This window comes from Lygodium microphyllum, chromosome 2 (assembly GCF_053477565.2).
Source record: "Lygodium microphyllum isolate KBCC chromosome 2, Lygodium_microphyllum_v1.1.10, whole genome shotgun sequence".
In the NCBI taxonomy this organism is placed as follows: domain Eukaryota; kingdom Viridiplantae; phylum Streptophyta; class Polypodiopsida; order Schizaeales; family Lygodiaceae; genus Lygodium; species Lygodium microphyllum.
In genome coordinates, this window is record NC_141136.1 from 119814576 (window position 1) to 119835775 (window position 21200).

The 21200-nt window shown below is 42.5% G+C and overlaps 1 protein-coding gene across 2 annotated transcripts in view; it reads right to left on the reverse strand.

Annotated features, from left to right (window-relative positions):
- LOC148040244 (aspartic proteinase nepenthesin-1-like) overlaps window positions 1–21200 on the reverse strand; it is a 107441-nt gene that overhangs the window by 60722 nt on the left and 25519 nt on the right. For both annotated transcript variants that reach the window (XM_087697975.1, XM_087697968.1), the window contains exons 6-8: window positions 15606–15685; window positions 9505–9601; window positions 9246–9318 (exon numbers count right to left, since the gene is read on the reverse strand). In XM_087697975.1, the coding sequence (XP_087554101.1) occupies window positions 9246–9318; window positions 9505–9601; window positions 15606–15685 (250 nt within the window). The remainder of the gene's footprint in view (window positions 1–9245; window positions 9319–9504; window positions 9602–15605; window positions 15686–21200) is intronic.

The window sequence follows — 21200 nt, forward strand, 5'->3', positions numbered from 1 at the left end:
TGGCCACCAACCTCACCAACTGGTCCAAATGTCATAGAAAAGCTAGTAGTAGAGAGGTAAGTTGGACCATACTTGTTGCACATGAATTCTTCAAACTCCTCGTCTATCATGAAGCTAGAAAAAGGAGGAAAAAGTGAAGGTGTAGGTGAAGCACCGTCTTCTTCGTTGAGTCCACAATGCCTCCTTAGGGCCTCCAATGATGGAGAAGCCTAAAAAGACACCACAGTATCCCAAGGAGTCTGAGACATTATGAAATGGTTACATGTCATCCCTATATCTCGCACAAAATCAAGCCTTCACAATACAACATGATACTCTTTAAGAGAGCACTCTGATACCATGTGAAGATATCCTAGCGCTTGCACTGAGAAAAAATCGTCATGAAGTCCAACAACCAAAGTATCATTTCTTTAGCACAAAATCCCAACTTCCATTCACAGGGACCAAGCACATCAAGGTTCATTACCATCTTGTTTATGAGTTGATCAAGCTAGCAAGTATCGAATTGGAGTACACTCCTACCCAAGACAATGTAGCAAATGTTTTTACTAAGCCAATTCCCTTGAGCAGCCTTGGTGATCTAATTTACAAAGTTGGAATTGGACCACCACCTTCTTCAGTTTGAGAGGGGGCTGTTTTTTGTATTCTCTGTTTCATTTGGACATATCATGTGTTTAGCCCCTCAGCTCAATATGTTCTTGTTTCCCGAAAACATCACATTTACGGGTGTTGAGAGGATTTGTCCAGCTCCATTTTTAATCCCTTTTTAGGCTTTTTGCCCCACTCATTTTATCTGGCCAACCTCATTGGGACCATTCACTATATCAGCTGAGCTCCCAGATTTTCCCTGCTTAGGGGCAAATCACCATAAAGTTCATTCAGTCACAGGTTTACTTCACTTTTGTCTTCATTCTACCTTCACACCTCTGCATCACTCTTTCCATTATGGGCTATGAGAGAGTACCTCAAATATCGCTCGTCGCTTGTTCTAGACGCTATCCATTAAGAGTGGCCAGATTTATTGCGTTCAATATTCAGAGTTCTTGTATTGTATTTTACATTGCTAATGTTTATCACTGAGCAGTTTTCAACTAGGATCACGAAGAAATGCTGATGTACAGCTCATCAAGCACACAGAAAAGCTGGTTTTCTGCCTCTCTTATTCTAGATATTGTAATTTCAGGTTGCATGAAACTAAGGTCAGTCCTAAGGAACTTGGACTAAGCAAAGGTACATGTCTATCACACAACCCTCAATGTTTCTCAAAGTCTTTTCACAAGTCCATGGTTGTAATCATCACTTGATATTTGTACCTTATGGCACACAAGGTTTTCATTCAAATTCCTTTTTACAATAAGCAAAAATGTTAAGCATTACCACATAGCACAGAGCATCCAAAACATACCTAACATTGAGTCTCCTATGCTAGATGTCTCCATGACTCTAGTACTACACATGTTTATTTTAAAGTGTCCATCTCATCTATATGTCGAAGATATATACTATCTGGAGCAAAGCAAGCTACAAAATTGTGTAAAAGAGGTTGTCCACCATTGGACACTGTGACGGGGTGATGGCATCGAGGTGCAGCTGAGAGTGCAGTAGATAGTGTGAGAGTGAGAGAGACAAAGTGAAGCACGACACCCAATCCAATAGACTGAAAGAGTGTATAATGAAAGTACAAAGTACAACCCTTAAACCTTAGGGTTGTAGGGGGTGTTCACACCCGAATACGGTAAGTGCCCATAAGTGTGTAATATAAGCACATAAGCACATACGAAAATAAGACTATAAGTCTAGGGGAAAAAACCTCTCCTACCAAGAGTAAAAAGTGCCCCAGTGTCCTACTGATCACCGACACTCCCATATGAGCGTAGGCGTAAGTGAGGCGTGAGTCAAATACCCAACAAACCCCCCCGGAGTGAAGAGTGATCGAGAGTACAAGGATCATCCGCCACCAAAGGATATCAAATTTAAAGCATCGCGAAATGCTTCAAATTTGTCACGAGAAAGAGCTTTGGTGAAGATGTCTGCCACATTACTCGTGGTAGGACAATAGACAAGGCTGATATCACCTACATGTAGCCGCTCTCTGACAAAGTGATAATGGATCTCAATGTGTTTCGTGCGTGCATGAAACACTGGGTTCCGTGCCACTGCAATGGCACTCTGACTGTCAGTGAACAAAGGAGTAGACTCCGTAACAGATACATCCAGATCAGCTAGCAAGCGTCTAAGCCATACGCATTCAACTATGGTAGTGAAAGCTGCCTTGTATTCAGCTTCACATGACGATGTGGCAACAGTGGATTGTTTCTTGCTAAGCCAAGAAATGCAAGAAGAGCCAAGAAAGAAACAATTGCCACTAGTGGAGTGACGTGTATCATAATCACCAGCCCAATCAGAATCACTGTAAGCATGTAACTGCAGTGGTCCCCCCTTGGCATAAAGCAACCCAAGAGATCTAGTACCCTGCAAGTAACGAAAAACACGCTTGGCAGCTTGCCAATGTGACATACGTGGCTGATGCATATACCTGCTCAAAGCTGAAACTGCAAACTGTATGTCCGGCCTAGTGTTGCATAGGTAGATAAGACATCCAACTGCAGGAGCATATGTATGTATATCAAACAAATCACTGTCATCATGTAATGACAGTTTCAGTCCAGGTTCCATGGGGGTACAAACTGGCTTGCAATCCTGTAAGCCAAACTTCTCAAGAAGCTGCCCAATATACCTTGACTGTGATAGCCCAATACCTCGAGCATCATGTATGAACTGGATGCCCAAGTAGTAATGCAAAACTCCCAAGTCAAACATGTCAAAAGTTTGCTGCAAATTTTGTTTGAATGCTGAAATCTGATCAGCATGTGTTCCAGTGAGCAAAAGGTCATCAACATAAAGACATATAATCAGCATAGATCCCCCTTCTTTACATACGTAAAGGGTAGACTCAGATGAGCTGTTTAGAAACCCCTGACCAAGCAAGAAAGCATCTATTTTTGCATACCAAGCTCTAGGAGCTTGTTTCGAACCATATAGTGCCTTTTTGAGCTTGCATACCAAATGTTCTGAGCCTTCAACTGCAAAACCAATGGGCTGTTGTACATAAACTTCTTCTTGAAGTTCCCCATGTAAAAATGCAGTCCTGATATACAGCTGATGCACTGTCCAACCATAATGTGCAGCCAAAGCAATCATAGGCCTGATGGTCGTCATACAAGAAGTAGGAGCAAATGTCTCCTCATAGTCAATGCCCTTTTTCTGTGCGTGGCCTTTAGCTACAAGCCGTGCCTTGTATTTATCAATGGATCCATCTGCTTTCCTTTTCAGTCTGTAGATCCATTTCGTTCCAATGGCTTTCTTCCCAAATGGCAAAGACACCAAATCCCAAGTTTGATTCTTAGTGATAGAATCTAATTCAGCTTGCATTGCTGCCATCCAATGCACACTGTGTTGTGGATCCTCAAAACATTCACGCTCTTCATTATCAAAAGTACTTGCTGCCATAACAAACTCCATGGTATGTGCTGAATCATGCAAACGAGTTTGCCTTCTAGTACGACCAGCCATGGGTGCATCCAAAGGATTTTCTTGCATAGACTGCAAATACCATCTAGGTAACTGTCTAGCTTCCTGACTGTGTGCAAGTTCTTGCTGAATTTCAGTTTCAGCATTATGCTGAATATTCCGATCAGCCAATGGCTGAATTTCTGCACTTTCCATAGGAGCAGCTAACTAAACATTAGGTTCATTTTCTCAAGCTCCAGCTGAATCACCAAAGTAATGGGCAGCAGCCCTTCAAAAACATCACGGGCAGCCTGATATGTGTCCAAACCAGCCAAGGATAATTCTGATTTTTCATCAAAAACATCCCTGCTGACAAAAACCTTCTTTGTAACGGGATCATAGAGTCTGTAGCCTTTGCTCTCACTGCTATATCCCATAAAAATGCACTTAACAGCCTTGTTGTCCAACTTTTTTCTAAGTACCTGTGGAATATGGGCATAGGCAAGACACCCAAAAGGTACGGAAGTGGCCAACAGAAGGTTTACGGCCGTTCCAAGCCTCAAAAGGTGTGATGGTCTTCAAGGCTTTGGTAGGGCATCTGTTTAAAATATGGCAAGCACACACGACTGCTTCCATCCAAAAACTATGAGGCAAGCTCTTTGCCTTCAGCATACAACTCGCCATCTCCATGAGTGACCGATTCTTCCTCTCTGCTACCCCATTCTGCTGTGGAGTATAGGCAGTAGTGTACTGATGGACTATGCCTTTCTGCTTCAAAAAAGAATTCAGCATAGAGGACATGTATTCCCCCCCTCGGTCCAAATGGAGAGTCTTAATTTTGCATCCAAATTGATTTTCAACAAGTGCACTGAAAGCCAAAAATGCATCATGCATTTCTGACTTCTTTTTTAAACAGTAGACCCAGCAAAAACGTGTAAAGTCATCAATGAATGTCACAAAATAGTAACAACCGCCCAATGACATTGTTTGCATAGGCCCACAAACATCTGAATGCACCAACTGCAATCTGGTTGTTGCTCTGAAAGCAACATCACGGGGAAATGAGAAACGATGCATTTTTCCCAAAATGCATCCCTCGCATAAGTGCTCAGGAGGTCTCTCCAAGAGAGGTAAGCCATCCAGCATCTGAGTACGCTGCAAAAGCATCAAGCTGCCAAAGTTTACATGCCCTAAACGAGCATGCCATAACTCCGCCTATATCATAGCAGGAGTAAGAGTGGATGTCAAGTATGCCAACTAATCTACTGAAAGAGCATCCAACTCATATAAACCATGACACAAAGATCCTGTCAAGACCAAAGTCATGCGTTCTTTATCTCTAACCATGCAACGGTCATCATCAAATGTGACCTGCAAACCACAACGTGCCAAAGAAGAAATAGATAGCAAATTCTTCTTGATTCCAGGCACAAACAAAGCATCCTGCAGGCGGAGAATAGAGCCATCAATGGTTGTGAGCTAAATCTCCCCAATACCACGAACAGGGTATGATGCATTATTGGCACACTGTACCGATTTCCCAACGGGAGGTGCACTAACTCAGGCAAACAAATCTCTGCGAGATGTAATATGTCTAGAAGCACCACTGTCAAAGAACCAAGTGTCAGCATCCTCTGTAGAGCTAAGTGCTCTATCAGCCCAAGAGATGTCATAACTGCAAGTGTAAAAACAATAGTCCCTGTCTACAACAAAGGACGCGGACTCACTAGCACTGGAAGGAGTAGTAGAAACAGACATTCGTGACTCCTTCTTCTTCTCTTTGGCAATGCGCTTCCTGCACTTAGTGATATAGTGGCCTGGCTTCTTACAATAATGACATTTTCCCTTTTTAGCTTGCGTCCCCCCTTGTGTCTGATTCTGTGATGTGCTAGAAGTACCAGAACTCTGTGGAGCATTTTTCACCTTGTTGTTTTTGCCTTTCTGTCTTGCCACAAAAGCCTGCTCAGAGACTATAGCATCCACACCACTATTTTTCCTTGTTTGCTCCTTCTCTAGAAGCAAACTAACCAGCTGAATAAAGTGAGTGGGTGCTCAGCAATCCTCATGGTGAGGTTCAATGCAATATGAAAAGACAAGTACGAAGGAGGTAAGGAATTCAAGGTGGTGGATATCAACTGTGCATCCGAAAAATACTCATCTACATTCATGAGCTGCTCCTGCAAGTCCTGAATTTTATTCAAGTGATCTTGCATAGAATCACCCTTCCTCATCTTCAAAGTCTCTAACTCTTTCTTCGAGAAAGAGATTCGAGTCTCATTCTTTCCTACAAACATATGCTCCAAAGTCAGCCATGCATCTCGTGAAGAAGATGCTGAACGAATGTGAGGGATGATGGACCGCTGAACTGCCAAGGCAATCAGCGGCAAAGCCTGTGCATCACGTGTATCCCAAGCTTTTTGAGCTGCAATTCTTGGAGGAAGTGGTTGAGGTGGAGCGGGCTGAGGTCCCCGTTGTCCACGTGTTCCTTGAGGAGGAGTAACGGGAGCTACAACTCCCGGTCAAGTTTCCTCTCCACTGACATAATCCCATAAATTCTTAGCCACTAATACATTCTTCAGCATGAATAACCATAGCGAATAATTGTTTCCCTCCAATCTGTCTTCCTTGGATACATACGTAAATACATCACCTCCCTGATTTGCCATGATGACAAATTTCCAAAGACAAATGAGAAATGTCAAAGCAGTAGGGACTGGAAATCTGCAAATTTCCAGAAATTGCAGCAAGCACACTTCTGCAATTAATGTGCAAGGGTGTACTCTGTCAAAAAACTGTCTCTAATGCACGCTTCCCAAGGTGTAAACAGTGCTCAGCAACACTGTAATGTCAAAATCCCCAAAATTTCTTGCCTCAAATGTGTTCAAAACAGTCTTTCTGTGACTGTAGCTACAGTTCATATGCAAATGTCCTCAAAAAACATAAAAGCCCCAAAATGTCTGATAAATTTGGCCAGAAATTTGCATTCAATGTGTCCCAGACACGTTTCTGGATGCTGTGCCTGCTGCATAGGAATCCTCTCTTCCAGAAATTTATCTGGAATGAAAGGATAAAGAAAAAAAAATTAAAAAAAATATACCTGACGTAGTGACAGGCTGTCATTGACCACTCAGTGTGGTGCTGACGGGTGACACGCGGCGCAGCAGTAGACGTGGCAAGAGCCGGAGTCGCTGACGATGCCTCAACAGAGGCGTCGCAGGCAGGTGACGCAGCACAGGAGGCGAGCACTGGTCCAGACGGGGTCTGCAGGTGGCGCGCTGGCGGAGTAGGCGGCGCCTCCAGCGGACAGGTGGCGGCGTCTCCTTTATGAGCCGAGGATGCTGGCGGACTGACAGGCGGTGGCGAGCTGCGCGCTGGCAGGTACAGGCGGCGCCTCCAGCGCAGGAAGGACTGGGCAGGTACAGGTGGCGCTGAGGGAGTCTGCAGATGGCGCAGGGCTGAGAAGGCTGGAGCTGGCGACCCGGGGCTGAACTGGCGGCTGGGGCAGAACAGGCGGGGGCTGCAGAACTGGCGTGGGCTGCAGACTGCAGACAGGTGGTGAGCTCAGAGCTGAGCTCTGATACCAAATGTGAGGGGGTGATAGGATCGAGGTGCAGCTGAGAGTGCAGTAGACAGTGTGAGAGTGAGAGAGACAAAGTGAAGCACGACACCCAATCCAATAGACTGAAAGAGTGTATAATTAAAGTACAAAGTACAACCCTTAAACCTTAGGGTTGTAAGGGGTGTTCACACCCGAACACGGTAAGTGCCCATAAGTGTGTAATATAAGCACTTAAGCACATACGAAAATAAGACTATAAGTCTAGGAGAAAAAACCTCTCCTACCGAGAGTAAAAAGTGCCCCAGTGTCCTACTGATCACCGACACTCCCATATGAGCATAGGCGTAAGTGAGGCGTGAGTCAAATACCCAACAGACACTTATGTCATACATCAATCAAGGTATTATTCATCTCATGGAGGACAGTAACATGAACTGGGCCTCCCATAAGTTCACTCTTTATTCCTGGAAGCATTTTGCCTCAAGAAGCACTAAGATAGATTGCCTTCAGTCAGCCTGTGAGCACTACATGAGTAATATTTGAGCATGAGTTATTATATAATGAACTCATTGTTGGGACTTATGGAGCCTCGATCATGGAACTAGAGTTGTGAAAAATCTGTATGAACCTATGGAACTAGAGTTGAGAACAAATTTTTTTGGAGCCTCAATCATGGAACTACAGTGGAGAACAATTTGTATGAGCCTAGACTTGTCACTACTAGAGGTAAGCTCTAAGCCTATATTACAGTTTACTGTGTTTTCTCTTTTCATTGTAGGAAGTAAGTGATGTATTCTATGTGTGTAATTGCAAGCTCCTCATCCATCACCTACAGCATTCCTTTTGTATTGAGGATCTACCCTTGCATGCATTAAACAAAATCACCACAAATGACCTCAAGAATAGTGACATTTGTCTCCAAGAATCATGAGCTATTTCTCCTCATCAATACAGTAGGCCATCTAAAGTCCTCATTCTATCGTCCCTCTAGGCTCTTTGATACAATAGTCCTTGTAAATCCTTGCAAAATGTGATATATATCGAATTTTTTGGGAAATTATGAGGTGCATAATGGGAATCTTGCATTTTGGGAAATTTGGCCCAAAATGAAAGGTATATTCAGAGTTTTCACCAAAAATAAAGGGTGTTTTTGCTTTTCAAGACTTGAAAGGTATTTTGGGAATTTCCGAAGAAATCTGGAGTATTTTGGTGATTCCCCCTTATTTTGAACTACCATAAGCCATATCAACACTTCACAAAATATGCACCTGCTTATTCACCAGTTATTGGTGTTAAAACATTATCTGATTGATCCTGAGAGATGATAAAGATGCATGCTGCTAGCCAGAATTAGCTAACTCTAGCGCTGAGCCCATTGGGCACACTAATGCCCGCCTGCCAAACTGTGTATCAGAGTCCCTTTGCCCATCATCCCAACCTGCTTCTTCATTAACCAATCAAACTTAAAAGCAGTACCCCATTTTGATCTTGCTTTAAAATTCCCTAAACATTCACTCCCTGAGTTGAACCAAATAGGGACAGCCAAGTGGGAGAATGCAGGGTTGTCCCCTATCACATGAAGATGATGATAAAGTCGACCACTGCTACTCTGTACTGCCCACGACACCATAGTGCCCACCTGACAAAGTATGCAATCAATGTCCTATTTCACAGCATGACTTACAGATCTGGCAAAAGAGACACTGACACCACCTAGGAATAGTAGCCCAATTTGCAGAAAAATATAAAGTTTGTACTACAGAAGCTTAATGTATAATTTCATTACTGAGAGCAACCCACAAGTCCCATCAGATCTAAGGAAACATCGTATTTATCCCATCAGATCTAAGGAAACAATGCATTTGTCAGCCTATAGACACATTTATTGGTGTACAGGGTTCTAGGAGTCGAACAAGTAAGCACAATGAGTCCAGTACATAGCACATAGTTTTTTATCTAATGCTGAAGGGGAAGGAAAATATAGTGCAAGGGCCAGCATGTAACTAACTACCTCTTCCTAAAACTTTCATTCTAAATGCATACATTTAAAAAGTCATAATCTATGTTCAAGAGTACATCACATTTTCAAATAACTAACAGGTCTCTCTTGTGCTCCAAAAAAGAGACAAATGTACCCAAAAGAAGAACAATCCAAGCTGGAGCAACCCTGTCTTACCTCCTAGAAGTGTAGCAGAGTTCTTGCCATTAGCAAACACTCCCAAGCAATAGGCTCCTTGTACCCTGACATGCTGTGAAAGTAGAAAATGAGTTCAAAATTGTAATGGAACATGCACCAAACTCACTAAAAGTGTCCAATTTTGGGATTACCATTGCTCAATACTTATGAATCAGTTACAATGAATGGATTCTTGTGGATTGCTCTATTTCCTCATGAATTAGACGCCCAAAACTATGGCAATATTAATAGGCCTTACCTTAAAAAGATAGTTTTCTGGAGCCAACGAGATTATCTTTCCATCCCCGAACTTGAGTTGCACTTCAGGAAAATGATCAGAGAGCTTAGACAAGTCACTGAAAAGGCAAATAACCCAAAGTATTAAATCTACCTATGATTCTCTACTTGTATGGAAGCGCCAGAAAAATGGCAGTGCTCCAAAAGAAAAAGCATGCCATAAGACATCAAAAACATTGAAATGATGCAGTTGCAGTTAGAAAATACTTTCCCTCCTGAAACTCCAAAGAGGCTTCACGTTGTCCTTAATCACAAGGAAAAAGGGTGGCTCACTCCACCTGCAACAACTATGTAATAAAAGCAAGGACTCTAGAACATGGATACCACAAGGCTGCCCTTTCTCACTCATCATTCACTGTAAGGAGTCAAAGTATTAGTTGTGACAAACATAATCAATGAAATATAGCTAGTTTTTGCTATGGCATGCACTAAGTGGGGAACAGTGTTACATCCTTGGACATCTAGACAGGAAATAATAACATTGGTCACAATGGTCATAAAGTGGCCTAGTGCAAATGAACTAGGGACACTTTAGGGTCAGGGCAGCCAAGTCCTATTTATAGGACTCAAGGCCCTATTGTGGACATCATTGTGTGATCACCACTCTTGGACTCTTGGCCCATAGGCCAACACGTCTACACATTGGGATGGTGAGGACTAGTGGTATGGGATGCCAACTCTTGGGATGTGGCATGACTTGGTTTGCTACTAGCTCCCAGGCTCGAGGCTGAGCCCAGTTGGCTCTATGGTTGGGAGGTGAGTCTAATGCCATTCCTTTATTGTTCTTTGCTGCAAGTACGGCTTGTGCCATGTCTCATGTGCATGTTAGATTCTAGGGAGATGTTTCATTAGTATCAAAGCATCAACCTACTATCTCACACAAGATCCAATGTCGTGCCCAAAACCATTTTTTGTTAGGGGCACATGTTGCATGTGGTGGGTACAACAAGGTGTAATTCTTGTCCATTACTCGTGTTCAGATGGTGTTGGGGTGATGCTTTTGCACAAGCTTTTCTGGTGGTGCTAACAATCAGAGTTTGAACTTTGGGAAGCTACCACTCCAAGGCCGCTCCAAGGCCGTGGCATACCATCGTTGGCAACTAGGAAGATTTTGTGTTGGTCCCTCCAAGATTGAAACCAAGTTGGCTAAATGTCCCCAAAAAGAATAGTTATTATGAGCATTGCCAAAAGGCCGGTCATTTCGACAAATGTTGATCAAAGGCCAAGGGCAATCCACCCAAGACTTGACCCTCTTTCCAACCTAGGAACTTGAGCACATCAGGCAAGGACACTCAGGCCCCACCTCCATAGCCAAGAGGGGGTCATCCTCCACCTCAGCGAGGTAGATCCACTGCTCACAAGGCAGCTGGATTGTCCCTCCCCGCTTCACCATAGAGGTCATCCAATTAGTCCGCCCATGCCACTACTTTGGACTTCAGTCCTCCATCACTCCTTGTCTCCCTTGAGGATAGACTTGATGTGTCCCCATCTATTCCTGAGTTGCCCTCTATATCAAGGGCACAAGCATAAGCAGTTGAGCGCACTTTTCCTAAAGATCCTCTGATCCAGCAGATCATGGAGCCTTCTACCACTTCAAACGTTGGTGGCACTAATCACAAACCTAGCACACCTCCTATTTGCATATCAGTGGATTCTTGCAAGGCATGCTCTAGCATAGCTTTTCTCTTCTACTGCACATTCTTCCTCTTACTTTCTCACATCTTTAGGCCTACCCTTTGGTAGTGGGACAAAACCCAACACATTGCACTCACAAGCACTTTTTCATTGACGTTGAGGTATGCATGCTTTATGGTTGTATGTGGTATTTTTGCTCCTAACTTGTCTTTTGCAAGTTGGCCCTACCTGTAGAGGACCTATCAATTGATCGGAGCGGAGACTTGGATCGTTCGGCACTCCTTACTTTGGTTGCCCTTCCTTGATGGGGCTTCACACTCTCAACCAGCAAGGAGTCTTCTCCTCCCGACGCACAGTTCTTGCCTTCCTTGAGGTGACCTTGGAGGCTATTCATTTCACACGTTTCAACCGGACATGCATCTCACTCTTCTTCTTTGGGTCCTTCTCCTTTCCCCCATCGACATCAATATCTTGAGGAGAGGGGGCATTTACTTCCCCTTCTATCGTCCAAACAAGAGAGGGAGCGGTCTTCTACTCTTGGCGTTTACAACATTTTGGTTACTTCTGAGAGATTATTATTTTTGTACTTCATATCATCATTTGTATCATCTTGTTGATTATGAGTGTAAAAGGGTGCTTGCACAAGTGAGCAATTCCCTTGAGAGGGCATTGTCCAAGTGGCACCCTTGCATCGCATTTTGCATGAGCATGACATCTTCCATTGCCCTTTGCATTACCCCATATATTGGTATTTTGTTCTTGTGAACATGATCTATGCGCATTTATCCCATTTTGCTCAGAAAGTGGTAAACTCTAGATCCACCATATTTATAGCAACTCACATGGTAGTCTCCATCAGCAGTCTATCTTGTCAACTTCTTCACATACTCCCTATACCTTTTCTTCATCATCGACACCCATGGGTGGTTGGAATAGCTTGTCTATTTCACGATACGTTGGATCTAACCATACCTTCTATTCTCCCAATGGGACATAGATTACTCGATAGAATAAATACCATCAATTTGTTGAACTAAAAAATGCATAGTCAATTGATTAGCTCTTGAAAACAACCCCAAAACATGTAAATTACCTGAAGTTTCATTAAATGGTGTGTGGTCCTAGGGAATCTTTGTCCCATAAGTCAAACCCTAATTTGGGAGGATCCACTCATCTATAAATAGACAGACTGCCCACCATTCACCCCATCCCTTGTTTCACAGGTTACCCCAATTCTTCCCAACCTCCATCCATCAAGCTCCTCATTTAGCCTACTGCCATGATCATCTCCAACTATCACCCTTTGGCTTGGCAACTCCTACAAGCTGCATTTTTCCCCAAGCTGACGCCATCATCATCTACAACAAGTCTTTTTGCATTTTCAGCACTTTTCTTCATCATTCTCTACTCAAATTGGTGATTAGATCACTCAAGTTCCATCTTTGGTGGATGACACACATCAACATCTCCCTTTGCCCACTCCCACAAGAGCCATCGGCTGTTGGAAAACTCTCCCTTGAGCATCTTGTACATTGTTTCCTTCATTTACAACATTCATTCATTCATTTCACAATTCCCTTTCTTCTCTATTTGTCTTTTTACATTATCGTATTTGTATTTAAGTTCTCTATGTTTCAGTCATGGTCATACACTTAGTGTTTTCTCTTGCAAACCCTAGCATATCTCCACATGGTATCAGATCCGGTGCTTTTCTAAAGAGTGTACCTGAGATTATCGTGGATTGCTTGGTTTGTACAAGATACATCTTAGTTGGAGCACTCCACTAACAAGACTAATCCTCTCTCAATTGAGGAAAGACACTCCGCTCAGGACATAGCCAAAAGTTCAAACTCTTCATAATCAAGCCCAATGGAGCAAGTTCATACAATCCATTTTTATGTGTGTCTAATTACGTCTACACTACTCCTTCAATCATGCAAGGACCAACTATAAGACTCTCCACTCGGGACACAACCAAAACTTCAAACTCTTCATAATCAAGCCCAATGGCAAGTTTATACAATTCATTTTTGTGTGAGTTTGATTACGTCTACAGTACTCCTTCAGTTATGCGGGAACCGACTATAAGTCACCTAGGAGACCCATTTCAGTACCAATATGGAGTAGAAGAAAACTCTATGATCAAAGATGTTTCACAACATAATCCTTTATCTTTGTTTTATTTCGAGTTTGAGTTCGGTGCTTCACATTCACCTTCACATTTTCCGCCCTCACCTTCCACTATGCTAGTCTCTTAGAAGTCCTAAGTTATCCTTAGGAACCTTAGGCTAGTTAGGCTCCTTCAAGTTTTCTACTTAATACTCACTTTTTTCATTTACTTCCACTCAATTCTACACTCACATAGCTTTCTTTTCATTCAACACACCATCGAAAGCATCTCAATTTAAAAGATCTAGTATGTAAGTTTCTTTCTTTGATCCATTTAAGTTGGCTTTTGTATTTCAATTAGGACTAGTATTGCAGGTAATGTTACTGGTCCTACCTGGACTGAAGATTTGGCTTTTCAGCTCCTTCTGGCTTAGGAGCCGCCTTGCGAGGTCAAGTTTCACGCATGCCTACGACACTTGGTTAGCATTGGAGCCATCTCCCAAGATCGAGTACATGCAAATCCACTGAGCCCATGTATTGAGGCTTTCCCGAAGACACATCACCGATGCACGTCGAAAACTTTGGCTCCCAAACTCTACGTTGCTTAATAGGTTGATTTAAGTCATGGCAAGAAGTTATGTGTATGGCTTTGTGGAAGCTGCCAGAAAACCATCATGTTTTGCAAGCTTGCAAAGCATGGCATTTACAAGGCCAAAGGTAACAATCTTCCAAGATTGGCACTGTCTTACAGTTCAATGCAAAGTCTTTCATATGGAGGACTTGGTAGAATTTTTGCCAATTGCATGTGCACTTCATCAGCAAAGAATATCAGATGGGACATGCTTCTTTTGTAGGACATGCCAAGAGTCTCTTCATCATAGATTACTAGATGTCTGGTTTGGCATCATATTTGGCCCTATATTTCCCCTGAGTAGGGATGCATGACAGGTGACTCCATTATGCCAGGAAACTGAATATTATAATTAATGAATAATCCATTACAAAACAAAATGCAGCCTATCAAGAGATGGAACTTGAGTATTTGTATTGTTGTCTCATACCAAGGCAAACACAAAGCTCCACTCCTCTCTACTAGGATTAAACCAAATAGGTTCTATAATATATCTTCACACTTGACACGTGCACCAAAGCAGGGGCCTCACTCTAACACAGAGAAAACAAAAGAATACATATGACAAATATTCAGAAGACAAACTTCAAAAAACAAGGAATAACTCTAAAAGGGAGATAACATGAATGAGATGGCAAATATAATGTTGAGACTATTGGCATGCTTGGGTGTGTTCTTTGATCTCCAAAAACCCTTGCAACTATGCGCAGTTTTATAAGAACCAAGAAGTCAATGCTAGAATCCCACGAAATGTTGCATCACTTTTCAGCTTAAATATTGGCAGCTTCCACATGAAAGAACCATATGTCCCACTTCATCTGACTCATAGTGGTCAAATGTGGGCCTAAGTCATAGTCAAAAGCTAGTTTAAGATCGAACTGCCCAAAAGACACTGGCCAGTCTGAGTCAGTCCCTAGCCTGAGGTAGTCCACAAGTGGTGCGAGTGGACACACGAGTTAATATACATATCTGAAATTCACTACCTTCATGTTGGAAGGTGCATAATTTGGTGTCTGAGGCAAAGGAAAAGACTTGAAAGGATTTCTTGGTTAATGAGGGAGTAATGAATACCAAGTCCAAGACCTCTATTTCAGTAGGCCAGGTTGAGACCTACTCACAATGGATAGATAGATGTTTCAGGGTGAGAAATCTTGTAAATGTGGATGTCAAAATAATTTGTTCCCCATATTCTGTGTGATTCATCTATACGTTAAAAACAGCAACAATCTGCAACGCACTTACATGTTCTAGCATATGTGACACAATGCCTTTTCCGGTAGTCTTTGTGATTCATCCACACTTCCAAATAAGTACAAATTCTCGTGATACCTTGATCTGCCATATTCTTGTTTATTCATGTTTGGTTTGGTTTCATAAATGACTTCTGTAGAACCTCTTCAAAGCAGGGAAAGAGGCCATCCGTGACATTAATACATCTTGTGATACTGATCAGATCATGGATCCACAACCATTTCACTTTTATCTGTCCTAACACAACTTAAGTAGTAAAATTGAAACATATCCAATGACTCTTCAAAGCTAACCTTATCAAAGAGTTTCTGGTAGTAAGCTTATCTAGCAAAAATTGCCAAGCATGAGCCATAGAAAGCATCATATCCATTTCATGTGGTTTATAATTCAAAGGTGTTAGAGATTTTTAAAAACTTGGACCAGCATGCATTGTTTACCTTCCTGCACCTTCAAAACATACGTCAGGATAATGTGAGTCCGGCCCAGCAACTTTACGCAGTTTTACATGTTGTATAAGCTGCAAAATAACACCATTCAAACACAAAATTTTGATATAGAATCATCACGAATCAGACTAGGAAAGCTATCAATGTTTTTTTAAGTCATCAAAACTAACAAACACATACATGCCCAAATGCACTTTATATGCATCACTTCTAAAGAGCTTGCTTTACAAACAATTAGTATGGAAATTTTTTAATTTGTTTTTGGAAGGTTAAATAGCCATCACAAGCTAATAGAACAAGCTTAAACATCTTTTCTTAGACAGGAACTATCCTGGGTGTGTACCTAAAATAGGTATAGTACCGAAATGTGCATTAGACTTAAGTCACTCTGGACGGATGTCAAGTCACAGTTCAGTAGGAAACAATGCAACATGCAGGAACACTCTCCATATTGGTGCATGGTAAATTTAGAATACAAAGAGAGTGAACAGCAGATGCGATACAAAACCCATTAACAGGCTCTGCTCATGAAGAGTATTTGCTTCTTTATTGCTTGATAAGGTAAGAACAACCTTGAGCTTTCTATTTGGGCATTTTGTATGTAACCAAAACAGGCAGAGCATTCAGACCAAAAGTAGACTGCTAATGGTGAATCTGTAACAAATAACAGGCTGTCAGCAGTCACATTCCGTGTAGAAGGCTGAATATCTAGAAAGGGCATGTCCTACAAAGAAATTCATAGAGGCAATGGGAATCCCCTGGATTAGATTCAGCTTGGATTTTCACACTTTGACAATAACTACATGGATGCTCACATGTTATAGTCAACAGAACTCAGGAAGAAGTGGGATGAGCCTTGGAACAAAGGATTTCCACAAAAAGAACATTTTTGTGACTGGAGATCAGTCACCTTTTTGTTGTTGTGTTTGTGCATATCCAGCTCCCTATCTAGACACAGTAAGTGCCATGTCCAGGGCCCATTTTCCATGCTTACAGTCATGGGCAGTTTATGCCATGTGGTACATTTAGATTTGGCTAGATTCTCTACCTTTCAGGTTGACCATATTTCCCCTCAGTTGTTGATGAGTTTCTTAATCAATTGCCTACTTAAGCTGCCTAATGATCGCACATATAGTTCTCTTCAGCTATCATATTCCAATTTGAGCCTATGAGCCTTGTTCATTCTCGCATTCATTCTCTCTTTGCTGTCTGCACTCTTTATCACACCTCTGTTTCCATCAAATGTCAGCTGTATATAAGTCTCTCACTATATGATATTGCTAGTAGAATGGGTCCTTTGCTTTAAAAAAAGGGTCTTCTTTGGCAAGTTTTGGCAAACCTTCATCGCAGGACTTAGTGTGAGTCACATATGGTTGATTGTCACAGTCATCCCCTGTACCATCAGCAACAAACAGTCATGAGGTGCCACAAACCACTGGAACATTGAGCCTTTATTCAACACCAAAACTGTGCATGGTATCAGCAACCTTGAAACCATCAAATGCCCACACACAGCAGGACAGAAAGCCGAACACAGTGGCAGTCAGAGACTCAACAGAAAAGTAAACAGCCAGATACTGCTCCACCAGGTCTAAGGTTGACAGAGACAAATGCTGGACTGCACCAACGAGTAGACACCCGACACAGGTCATCAGTCAACACATGACTGACAAGCAGGCTTGCCACATATGCAAAACGCACAGCAGCCCAATACACCAGACCAGCACAAATGCATTACCAGTAACCTACTACAGCAACAATATCAAAAAGCAAACATGAGCATAGCTGCTTCAAAACACATCTAATACCATGCTAGAAGAGCAATAAACAACAGCACAGCAACAAAAGAGACACTGCACAAATTGTACACAGGAACAGAAATCCACTATAAGAAACAAAGAGTGCAACAGTTGAGCACCAGCTCCCACACTCCAGAAGCTCCCTCTCAAATCTTTCCACACCAAGAATCAGCAAATACAAGACGATCAATGACACCACACACCCTGATGTTTATGGAAAGAACGACGGGATGCCCTAGGAGAAGTAGTTCAGCCAACACTCCAAAAAAGCTGTCCACAAATAAGGGTTTGATTCCCCTGAGCACATGAAATGACCACTGCCAACACTATTCAAGTTCCCATCCTTCCAGACTTTCTAGAGTCCCAAAAGCTTGACAACGTGAACTATTCACTCTGGAAGCTTAAACACAAGGCCATTCTCAGCATTTATGTTCTCTGGGAGTTCATCATCCAGCCTATCCCACAGCCCCTGATCCTAACAATGTTTGTGCCCACTCATTCTTCCATTGGCCTTCACTAATGCGGTTCTTGTGCATGTACAGCAATGCCTCTAAGATCTTGACTTGTCTTAGAAGCCTACACAAGGGTCACACCTTTGCTCATGGGGGACCTTGAAGATGCATTTAAGGCAGTTTTTGTTAAGCTAAAGAAAGGTGCATTACACATTAATCCTTCATTAATTTGTTCAACAACCCCAAAACTCAAATGCACTAGCGTGTGTCAATGTCCCATGAGCCAACTCCCCACTTTTTGGTTGGTTCCTCATCTATAAACAGAGAGCGCGCTAGATCACTTATATCCCTCGTGGCTCATCACCATCAGCTCCACCTTGTTCCTCTCATCCAGCCTACTGCCGTGGAAATCCTCAGCTAGCACGGATCAGTACAGCGGCTCCTACAGCCTATGTTTCACTCCGGTTTGTTGTCGTCATCATCTCCAGCTCTTGCAACGGCCAACCTCAGTTGTAGCCTTTCTGATTTGACTCAGAGTCAAACAGTCTGCATTTTGCCCCAGTTGCTGTCATCTTCATCCATCCTGCTGCCATGGTCATCTCAAGTTGTCACCCATCATCCCAATGACTCCTACAGGCTGCATTTTGTAGAGCTCCGAGGCATGAGGATCGAGACACGCAGTGCTTACTAGCAGCAGACAGAGTGAGAGAGAGAGAATGCAGAGTAGTGAGGAGAGTGAACACGATTTGTGGGTACAATAACGAGTGTGCACCTCTTTAGGTTTTTAGATAGATATATATATGAAAGTACAAGTGCTAAGGGTGTGTTCACACCTGAGCACATTTAAAAGGCACGAGGGTCTTTATTCCCAACAACCTCCCACTTAAAGGCAATGTGTCTTAAGAGGAGAAAAGAATCAACTAACTCTAGATATGTACAAAGCTGAAATACATATATCTATCCAACTCCCATCGTCCGTCAGCAATGAGCAAACCGCTCTGCTAGAAGACCCTTCGTGAGAAGGTCTGCAGGATTATCATCTATATGCACTTTGACAAGCTCAATGCTCTTGCTGTCAAGTACATCTCTAATAAAGTGGTACTTCACCTGTATGTGCTTCGTTTTTGCATGAAAGACGGGATTCCGTGCGAGCATGATAGCACTCTGACTATCACAATGGAGAACAGGTAACTCTATAATGCCAAGCTCTCCTACCAAACATGAAAGCCATAAAGCCTCCTTGCATGCCTCAGTAGCAGCCACATACTCTGCCTCTGTAGTAGACAATGCAACACACTTTTGTAGCCTGGAGATCCAAGAGACTGCTCCTCCTATCATACCCAGAAGTAGACTTTCTGCAATCCGCATGACCAGCATAGTCTGCATCTATAAAGCCAACAACAGATGCCTTCTGCTTTCCAAAGCAGATGCACAACTCCTTTGTATCTCCGAGGTATCTCATAATACCTTTCACTGCTTCCCAATGCTTTCTACCACGGTTTGCCATGTATCTACTAACCACTCTCACTGCAAAGGCAATGTCCGGACATGTAACAACCATAGCATACATCAAACCGCCAACAACTAAAGAATATGGTATCTTGGCCATTTCAGTTGTCTCATCATCAAATGTAGAGTTGTCCTCTACACTGAGTTTCGCATATGGAGGCAATGGAACCCCAATTGTTTTCCCCCCCTCCATATTGAAACGCTGCAAAACTTTGGAGATATACTCCTGTTGAGATAGATAGAGTAATCCTTTTGACCTATCTCTCAGTATTCGCATGCCAAGAATGTGATTTGCATCACCAAGATCCTTCATGTCAAAGCTACCATGAAAACTTTGCTTCAATGAGTCCAAGGCATGAGTATCCCTGCCAACAATCAGCATGTCATCAACATACAAAACCAAGATAATCATGTTGTCATCTGCTGCCTTCTTGGTGTACAAGCAATAATCCACTTAACTTCTATGGAAACCTTGAGACTGCATAAATGTATCAAACTTATAATATCATTCTCTTGGTGCTTGTTTCAACCCATACAAACTCGTTTTGAGTTTACATACCATCTTCTCTTTCCCTTTTTCTACAAACCTTCAAGCTGCTGTATATATATATCTTCATGCAGATCAGCATGTAAAAATGTAGTCTTTACATCCATTTGTATGAGCTCCATATCTTCAGCTACAACCAAGCCCAAAATGGTTCTCAATGTAGTCTTGACTACAGGAGAGAAGATCTCATCAAAGTCAATTCCATGTTTCTGCTTGTACCCCTTCGCAACCCATCTTGCTTTATACTTTGGTGAGAACCAGAAGTGACCTTCATCTTGTAAACCCATTTGCATGGAAGTGTTTTCTGCCCTTTAGGCAACTGCACCAAGTCCCAAGTGCCATTTTTCTCAAGAGATTCCATTTCTGACAACATGGCTTTATACCATTTCTTGTTGTCTTGTCTGTCCATTGCTTCCTTGAAGCAAGACGGTTCACCACAGTCTGTCAACATGACATAATCAGCCACATTGTTTGCACCAAGAATGAATCTATTAGATTGTCTAGTAGCCCTAGATGATCTCCTAACCCAATGATCATTGTTTGCTGGCTGTTGAGCATTTTCAGCTTGCTGTCCTGGCATTTCAGCCTGCAAATCAGCATTAACAACTTGTTGTCCTAGCTGTTCTTGCACATGTAGTGGCTCATTATCATGGGCAATAGCTGGCTTATCATTTCCAGCATTATTTTCTGCATTTACAGGTTCATTTACAGCAAGTATTTGCTGTTGTACAACGGGCGCATTTTGCTGTCCAAAATGTATTTCTTCCCAGAATACAACCCTACGGACCTCCTCAGTCTTTTCGGGTTGTTTATGCATGCAATGTTCCTGGAAGATAACATCATTGCTGCATATTACTTTCCTTTTCTCGGGATCCCATAATCTATACCCATTTCACCCTCATCACCATATCCTAGAAAAATGCATTTATAGGACTTTGGCTCAAGTTTGTTGTGTTTTTCTTTACGAATGTGCACAAAAGCTGTAGCCAAACACTTTTCGGTGAGCATATGAAGGTGGCTTGCCCGACCACGCTAAGCCGCCACGCTTCTTGGGGAACTCCCCCGCCCCCCCCCCCCAAAAAGGCCTGTTTGGTGACCGATTGATCAAGTGTGCAGCTGTCTTAACAACCCCTGCCCAAAAACCATGGGATAATGCAGCATGAGACTGCATTGTACGGACCTTATCCTATATGGTCCGATTCATACACTCTGCAACACCATTTTGGGATGGATTATGAGGGACAGTGAGCTCCCTCTTGATCCCTTTGCTATCACAAAA